The sequence below is a fragment of the Lactuca serriola genome, chromosome 4 (genome assembly GCF_051521515.1).
Source record: "Lactuca serriola cultivar US96UC23 chromosome 4, Lser_US96UC23_V15, whole genome shotgun sequence".
NCBI lineage: Eukaryota > Viridiplantae > Streptophyta > Magnoliopsida > Asterales > Asteraceae > Lactuca > Lactuca serriola.
The window spans coordinates 190,404,446-190,414,068 of NC_136411.1; the positions used below are offsets into that span (position 1 = coordinate 190,404,446).

General features: G+C 35.5%; 1 protein-coding gene across 1 annotated transcript; it reads right to left on the reverse strand.

The window, feature by feature from the left end:
* Positions 1-605: 605 nt before the first annotated feature.
* LOC145103084 (protein NUCLEAR FUSION DEFECTIVE 4-like) lies at positions 606-3,297 on the reverse strand. The gene is made up of 4 exons (XM_079040625.1): positions 2,761-3,297; positions 2,566-2,689; positions 1,956-2,482; positions 606-1,796 (listed from the first exon to the last, which is right to left on the reverse strand). The coding sequence occupies exons 3-4, from the start codon at positions 2,427-2,429 to the stop codon at positions 702-704; spliced, it is 1,569 nt and encodes a 522-aa protein (XP_078896751.1). The 5' UTR covers positions 2,430-2,482; positions 2,566-2,689; positions 2,761-3,297; the 3' UTR covers positions 606-701.
* Between the last annotated feature and the right edge of the window lie 6,326 nt (positions 3,298-9,623).

Genomic DNA, 9,623 nt, shown 5'->3' on the forward strand with positions numbered 1-9,623 from the left:
GTATGACATTTTTATTTTTAATTAATGAAATATTATCTTTTTAATTAATTTATTTAAAAAAAAGGGAAGAGTGTGGCACCACTCATTGTGTGGCAAGAAACCACACTTGTGTGGTAAAAAATAATGTGGCACACATGTGACAGTAAAAAGAGTGCGGTTTCGGTGACACCATTCCTTTCAGCCTTATAGTACAGATCTTCTACTGTTTGGAAAGGGACGTATCTTTTCTAAAAAGGTAAGTACGATGGATCAGAAAGCAGAAAGATATTGACTTTACCTCCAGATTTAAAGATCTTACACTGGACCGGTTTGCTGAACCATTTTACTGATAAACCGGTTTCCAAAGAACATAATCGGTTTATAGAATTCACATATTTTTATTGAAGAACCAGTTTAGAACCAAACCGGTTTAGTCTTGAACCGGTGTTGACTTGAACCGAACCGGTTTGGAAAAAAAACCGGTTTGTGCACCACTAAGGCATCCACCTAAATTTGAAAGCGGGAAGTGCCTCAAAAAATTAAATGGCACGCCTAGTTAAAGAAGAGGAAGGAATTCCAGGAAGACGAGTGTCACGATACTAACCATTCAGAGGGTAACCCCTTCATTTCTTTCAACACAAACAAATTTCATTATTGATTTTATCTACACATTCTTACACTTAAACGACTAATCAATAAGATAATCCTCCCACTTTTTTCAGCTAGAACAACTCTCTTTTTACCACAATCTTTTCATACAACCCTCTAGTCCGAAAGAACAACCACATAGCAACCATAGACCCCATAAACGTCACAAACGCCATAATAACAAAAGACAACCGAAAACAGTGAGTTCCACTGCAATACTCTGTCACCCCTCGACCCACTTCTCTGTCATAAAGATACCCAATCACCCTCACAGAAATAAAATACGACCCAATCGGACCCGAAATTGTAATAGTATTAAAAATCGTCCCAAAATGTGAAACCCCAAAAACTTCAGAAGCAATTGTAGGCATTAACGACCACTGTGACCCATAAAAAACACCCACCAAAACAAAACCCACATAAAGAGCCCCAGGAAACCCAGAAGCAATCACACAATGGCCTATACTCATGAACCCTAAAGTGATTGCTATGAAAACCGGTCTAGCCCATTTTTTAGTATAAAGAACATGGTCCGAAACATATCCAGCACCAAACCGGCCCACAAAGTTCCAAATACTCCATAATGAGGCTAGAGTCGTAGTCTCATGGCTACTGTAGCCTAAAGACTCACCCACTTGGGCTAAGTTGTTCACAGTTGCTAACCCTGTACCCATTCCTGTTGCTGTTGTAAGAAATAAACACCAGAAGTTTACTGTGCATATAGCTTGTAAAAGATTCTTGTCGTGTTTGATGGATTCAGATTCATGTTCGTTTTCAAGTTCATGTTCTTCTAAGATTTCTTGATTGGTATTTAGTGATTGGTAGTTTTGAGTTGAATGTGATTTGAGTGTAACGTAGAGAGGTGATGCTAGAAGAATGAGAAGAACAAGGGAGATGATGATGCGTGTTGGTAAGTTTAGGGGAAGTGTTTGTTGTATGATTATGATGGAGAAAAGATAGGCTGCAATGATTAGGGAAATGAGTGATAAAGTGTTGAGATTTTTCTTTTCGTTGATTTCGTTTCTTTGGAAGGATTTTACATTGCACATGAAGATCAAAGTGTTTAGCAATGGAAGCAGGGATAACATGAGAATGTATGGTGTTGGTTCGTCTTTGAATATTGTTTGATATAGTTGAAGTAGTATTGCTCCACTCAACCCAAGAAACCCCTGTTCAGATAACGAAAAGGTAGATACTTTATGTTAGACAAATTATCAAACACCTGTTGTGCGTGAAATAGTTACCACCATTCATTCGAAATCTAATGTAAGAATTAAAAAGCAAAGATATGAAGTAATTGAAGATGGATGGAGAGAGGGAGAGAGGACCTTCATGATGCCGACAATGGTGCCACTCTGATTAGGGAAGTTGAGAACAGCAGTGACAACATTGGCCGTGTTGAGGAAGGTGACTCCATGAGCAGCTAACAGCATGAATAAACACATGAAGGGTAGTGGTGGCCGAGGAATCGTTCCGGTGACGGAAAGCCACATCAGAAAGTAACCGACAAAGCACTGAATCGCACCAGTCAAGAGTACAATCCACGGCCCACCGCAGCTTCTTCCTCGGAAAGTGAAGGTGGAAGACGGAGAGGCGATGGCGGAGTAGAGTAAGCCAGAGAGGACACCGGAGTTGGCGCCGAAGTCTTTGAAGACGGAGACGATATCTAGGGTTGACTGATCATATCCTTGACTGGCTTTGATTGCGGGGGAATAGAAGGAGAAAGTGTAGAGTGAGCCACTTGTGCACTGAATCCATATGCTGGCAACCGTAGCGATCCATTTGTTGTTATTCACCGCCATTTTTTCCGGCGAGAGAATTCTAATATCCCCGGTCAATTCCGCCTCTGTGATATCTGTTTCTGATTATATTTATTTTTCTTTTCTTCTTCAATAATTATTATATTATATGTTTATAAATTTTAAGTTTTATTTATACCGAGTAAAACTGAATCGATCAAGTAGAAGCAATGTCAAAAATCACAATAGAAGTTGCTTCGATCGTCTTTGCAAAATCAACGCATAAAACCCTCTGATGCGAAGATAAACAATGATCTCCCAATCTGTATGGGTGTAAAAACACATCAGACACAAAACCACCGCAGCTAGAGCGATCAACGAAAACACATCTTACAATTTTTTTGAAGAGGTGAACACAAGAACAATAGTTGTAAGGATGTGAGCCCCTGATTGGAATGCAAACATGTTTTGAAAGACAATTATGATCATCAGATATGCAACAACGGCTAGAGCGATCAACTAAAAGCCATTTAAATGGTGTTTGGTAGAAGAGACACATCCGTTGGAAACACATCGAACATAGCAAGAAGGTGCTTGGCTTGCCATCAAATAGCGTCTGATAGATTTAGATCAGTATCGCTCCGCTTAGACCAAGAAATCCCTTACAAATTTGAAGAAAAATTTTACTTGAGTAAAAGTCTTCCTTTTTCAAATGTATGATCAAACAAGAAAATCATATTACATTTGAGGTGTTGAAGAAAGTCTGTGTGTGAGCAAGCCATGAATTTCACGATTCCCACCGCTTGCATCAGATTCATTTCACCGACTCCGTCTTCGTCGGAACCTACAATAAGCAGCAGGTTGGCTCAACCAATTTGATTCTAGAACCAAAAATTTGGAGCTTTTGACATTATTATACTTACACCTCTGGAGTTTCATTTAAAGAAAGAAAAGAAAAGAAAAGAAAAGAAGAGAAATGTGGAGAGAAAAGAAGAGAATGGAAAGGAAAGTAAAATCTATTTTTTTGTTCCCGAGTTCGATAGATAGGAAAGGAAAATTATTGTTTTTTGTGTTCCCGAGTTTGAAGGAAAAGAAATGAAAACTAAAAGTGGACAACTATACTCTTATCATTTTTTTTCCATAATATCAAATATATATCACACGAATCTTTTGAAAACAAAATTATACCTAAACTATTTTTTTTGCCAACTCTTGCCTACATCTTGATTTCTTTAATTAATTTTTTCACATGATTATTTATACAAAAATCATTAGTGCAAAATTCATTGTTATTCACAATTCCACCGAAAATGTTACCTATTTTATGAAAATCATGGAACTACCATCGTTGTTATACATATTTCTCAAATTTTATTTGCTAAAATATATATATTTTAATCTAATTGTCTTATTTTATTATATACTGTTTTAATAATAAAATACCTCCAAAGTTGTTAGAATGATTTCAAATCAATAACCATGCACTAAAATTTATGAACATATTCGGTAATATTATGTCAAAAGTTATTTTCAAGAAAGAGACCGTAAATATATTTTCATAGGTATGTGATGGTGTTCAATAGCGGATTCTATAACTTAAAATATGTCAGGCTTTTCTGCTCCTTTGTTGGCGATGTGATATTTATTAACTTTTAGTTGAATTGATTTTCTGTAAAACAATAACACACAAAATAAACATAAACATCGAAAGTACATTGCTATTAATTAATATACACAACATAGTATAGGGTAATGCTTGTATAAAAATAATATATTCAAAAAGTAAATATTATGCCTAAAATGTCCCTGTTAAATACCAAAGGAAAATCAATTTAATAAAAGTAAATATTATGCTTAAAATGCCCCTGTTAAAACAATATTTTTTGATGAATTGGAATTTCAATTATTGTTTACAGTAAAGATGTGTATTAAATTAATGCCCACCACAAATTTGTGGCCCCTAAAATTGCAAATTGCATTAGAAGTTTCAACAAAAAGATGATAGATTGAAAATTGTTTACCAAACATTGCAAACTGAAACTTACTTGATGATGTAAAAATCCCATGGACCCATAATTCTTTTTAATTTTATCAAATAAAAATGATGACCGACTGAACCCCACTCCGCAGTCAGCTCATGAGGATAAAAACATTCACAGGAGTATGTAAACATAACAACAAAAAATTAAGGAATAAGCAAATAGATAAACTGGTTCACAGATAAACTTGTTGAAGCAGAAAAATTGTTTGAAGCAGAAAAAGAAAAAACGTGAACATAATATACTCCACTAATGGCAACAATGAAGCTGAAAAAAATGGTGAAAATTGTGGTGATAAGGAGAAGAAGGTGAAACCTGATAGCAGTAGAGACTTGCAGGCAGACGTTACTTGTGTATACAGAGGTGGAAGAGACTTCCCCTTATGCGTGTTGTATGTTTGAAGAAATCGCTATATAAGGTGTAAGGGTATATTGGGAGTACATTCGATTTATCTTCATCAGTGATTCTCTTCTCTCCAAATCACTCCAATTTGGGAGGAAGATCAGGAGAGAAGTTAATTCTCCGAAATCCTTTCCATTCTTTCCGAATCATTCCAAAAAATAACTCGGGAACACAATCCACATAAACTTTCTCTCCGGTTCCCTCCCTTTCTCTCCAATTTGCTCCTTAAATTCCACTCGGGAACACAAGGTTAGGGCGTGTTTGGCATAAAGCTTTTGAAAGCGTTTGAGAGCTTCTAGCTTTTTTGCTTTTGATACAACGCTCTAGTTTAAACAAAAAGCTTTGTTTGACAGTACGAGCGTTTAGCTTTTAGTTTTAACAAAAGGTTCCGATTCTAAAAGCTATTTCATGTAGCGTTTAACAAAAAACGCTCCTGTGCTTTTGAAATAAATTTCCATAATTACCTTTAAAAACATATTTATATATTTATTTTTTTTAATCAATTATCCTTTTATGTAATTTTATATATTTCAAAAGCTTCAAGTTACTTTTGCCAAACATGTATATAACAAATAATCACAACTTCACGCTACCAGCTACCTGCTACACGCTACCAGCTACCCACTACCAGCTAACCGATACCCGCTTCCAGCTAACAGCTACTTTTGCCGAACACGCCCTTAATGTTATAAACCCTCCTTCATTATCCAGACTTGGGACCCGCAATAATAAACTAAAAAGTTTACAAATTGCGGAGTTAAATTTTTTTTTATGTATATGTTTTTTGTGAATATATTTTATGACATAAAGTTAATTTTTCTAGCATTTTTAGATGCAAATTCTTTAATTAAATTTCCATAATCAATTTCTTTTACTAAATGTTTTTCAATTGACCAAATAGCTAACCATTTAATTTTTCTTGTGATATTGTAGATCTTGAATAACTTTTTAACAGTTTTAATTTAGAAAAACTTTTTCTGGAGAGGCAACGGTTACAGGAATAGTTAACATAATCCTAAAGGCAATATATGCATTTGGAAAAGAACTAAACTTTTTAATGTAATTAAGTATATTAATAATTATATCACGTTATAAATGTACAATATGTCTTAAAAGTTTTAGTTTATGAAATAAATCTAAACTATCAATATCTAAGTTATCATCATGCTTTAAATATTTTTCAAGATTTAAACAATGTTCTTTTAAAGTATTTTCATCAAATGATTTTAATTTTTCTTTACTAAATAGAAAACCAAAAATATTATTGAACTCGTTACATTGCTCAAATCTACTTTTAACTGAAGTAATGATTTTATCTACTATATATAAAAAGTAATCAGTTTTAAATAACTGAATAGAAGTTTTAATAGTTTTGTGTAATCCCCATTTTCACGTCCAAAAAAGACTAATTTTGTTTATACTTTGTTTAACAATCAGAGTAACATTTTAAATAAAATTGTTGCAGAATTTGTTCCCAGTAAAACATGATAAATATGTTATCAGAGCATTTCCGAAGAAATGTATTTTTATTCATTTTAAAACATTTGAGATGTCATCGTCAATACAGAAACACAAACATAAACAGAACTTACATTCATTTACACTAGTGATGTACATCTCTTTAATCTGTCAGTGTAATGTAACTTCGTATCGACATCTGTGACATAAATAAGCTTGAGTGGGTCAGGTTGGGAAACCTGGTGAGTACATAGGGATTTCAATCCCACAATGTTATATCATATATATAATTTAGAACTCACAAAATATACAATTTCACCATATATATAAGCAACTATTACCACACCCCGTTAATCCTTACAATGAAACTATCCATACTCTCGGACCTTAAATTTTACCTCTTACTTAACCCATACTCTCGGATGTAATTCATGCTCTCGGATCAATAATTGGGTATACTCTCAGATTAGGGACAATGGTATATGTGTAAATCCATTCTCCCGGATTAACGATGAATGACTATGTCCTATCCATACTCCCGGACTGAGGATGACTGACTATGTCTTAATCCGTACTCCCGGACTAAGGACAACTGACTATGTCTTAATCTATACTCTCGAATTAATGACAGTTGACTATGTCCAATCCATACTCTCGGACTAGGGACAATGACTATGTCTAATCCATGCTACCGGATCAATGACATATACTAAAGTTCTATTCTCTGAGTATAACTCACCCGTACTCGTAAGAAAATACTACCCAATATTCCTTATAAATAATTTAGGTTTACTATTTGTCCTAAATCATCATATACAATCAGGTATGTTCTTTAACATGTATTTCAGGCAACATCAATTAACTCCCACATAAACATATAATTAATACTTCAATCAATACTTGTATTCAAATCATGTTCATGAAAGGGACTATGCACTCACATATAAACTCCTCAACATATACTTAATACATTAATTAATACTTATATTAAAATCATTTTTATGAAAGGGACTATGCACTCACACATAAACTCTTTAACAAATATTTAACTCTTTAATAGATATTTAATACTATAATTAATAGACAAAATTGCAAAAATGGTCCTTGTGGTATGCATTTATTTGGGGTTTTGTGTGACATCCCCTAATTTCTCGGCCAGAAAAGACCGATTTAATTTATGCTTTTTAAAATAAAATCAGAGAAATCTTTTTAAAAGATGTTGCGGAATTGGTCCCCAAACAAAATATGATAAAAGTTTATCAAAACATTCTTTAAGAAATGTATAGTTTCATTTCATATCAAAACCTCAGGATGTCATGTTCCGATACAGATCAAAAGCATAAACAAGACATTATAAGCCTTTCAACAGTTATTTACAACTACTGGCCTATAATCCAAAAATCTCTCGTCGTCCTCCGACTATGCTCGGGGTCCACTACCTGTAATCATAAAACCGAGTGGGTCAGGCTTGGGAGCCTGGTGAGCATATAGGGTTTTCAACCCACAATAATAATATACTTATTAAGTTCATCAATCAACAATAACCCTGATTACCCATTCCTGTTGTCCTCACTTTACGTCCCTAAACACCTATCACAAGGGACCTAGCCTAAGGATTATCATCGGGATGGACACTACTGCTAAGGGGATTCCTCAGCAATAAATGTCCTAAAGACAACCATGTGGGGGATGGAGTACATCTGGTGAGCACACAGTTCAAATAAACACACAGTTCCAATAAACACCTACAGGTTGCTAGCCTGCTAGTGTTCCACTGGACTGTCTAGAATAGTCCGTGGTCGTCATTTATACTCCGCTAGATGACTAGATCATCAATAACATCTATAACGAGGCCTCTCATTATTTCATTTTATCACACAACAACTATTATATCTACCCATGTTCTACCCAACACATTTTATAGATAAAAAGCATATACAATTTAAAACTTGTATAAAACATCAATTCAACAGTCACCTCGAATAAACAATTAACATATTTACACATAACACGTATTTCAAGGTAAATACTTCATATCTATGTGTAAATTGAAAGTAACTACACACTCACTTTATTTTGGTGAAAATCGGGCATCAATTCGTTTCCTAAAACGATCGTTTCTAGTAAAACCGGGAGTTTTATTGAGAAACCGGGCTCTGTAAAAGTCGGGCTTCGAAACCAAAAAGATAAATTTTCCGGACTTCTCGGGCACTTCGTAGGGTATTCCGGGCTTTACAATCGATACCGGGGCTTTGGGGGATTCTAAGATGAAGAAAATATGAAGAGAGGGGCTAAAAATGGCAAAATTCCAAAAGTACCCGGGAGCCTTCGCAGGTACCCTTCTATTTATAGGGTCCGAAGTTCTGATCCAAGGGCTGAGAAGTCTCCTGATCCGACGGCTAAGAGGCTTCGCAGGGGGGGTGGCTCGCACATGCGAGGCCTCGCTGGCGGCTTCTAAGTGGACCGCGACTTACTGGCGCACATGCGAGGCTCGGAGCTAGGCTATGCGAGGCTCGGAGCTGGGTGCGAGGCTCGGACAGAAGGCTGGCAACTTCGGATTGGGCCTCCTCCTCGGTCGAATCAGAAGATGACACGTGGCTTTGCATGACTCAGCAGCCTGGTGACTCAGCAGGACACGTGTCACATTCTAAGCGAGGGTGATGTGGCAAAGTGTGACTATGCGAAATTTCTCGGTTTTCACGCCAAATCTTCTAAAATCCATAACTTTCGCATACGAGCTCCGTTTTTGACGTTCTTTATATGCACGCGTAGCTAAAATTACGATCTACAACTTTCGTTTAGACTTCGTCAGCTAATTTTGAATTTAAATTTTATATTATTATTTTTAACAGACCGGGACAGGAAATCCGTTAAAAATTCATAACTTCTTCATCCGACGTCCGTTTTCGTCAGACTTTTTACCGTTGTGCTCCTAATGACGAGACCTTCAATTCTCGTTTAGGTTGTGTGGCTAAAAATCGCTCGATCTAAAATTCGAGTTTTTAGCTGTCTACTACTATGCTGAAACTTCGAAAAATCATAACTTCTTCATACGAAGTCAGATTTGGGCGTTCTTTTTATCGAATTTCTCGGTTTAACGAATACTACGACTTTCGTTTAGATTACTAAGGCTAAAAAGTAGTTTATCAAAAACTCACTTTTTACGACATTCAGCACCGTGCCGGTTTTGTCGCGAAACTTCGACAAGTCATAACTTCTTCGTTATAACTCAGATTTTGGTATTCTTTATATCCCCGAAATCCTTGTTTCGACCACTACAACTTTATGTAAAGATATCGGGCTTATCTCACACTTTAATTTTGACGCTTATTTTTATTCTAATTAATTAAGCCCTAAT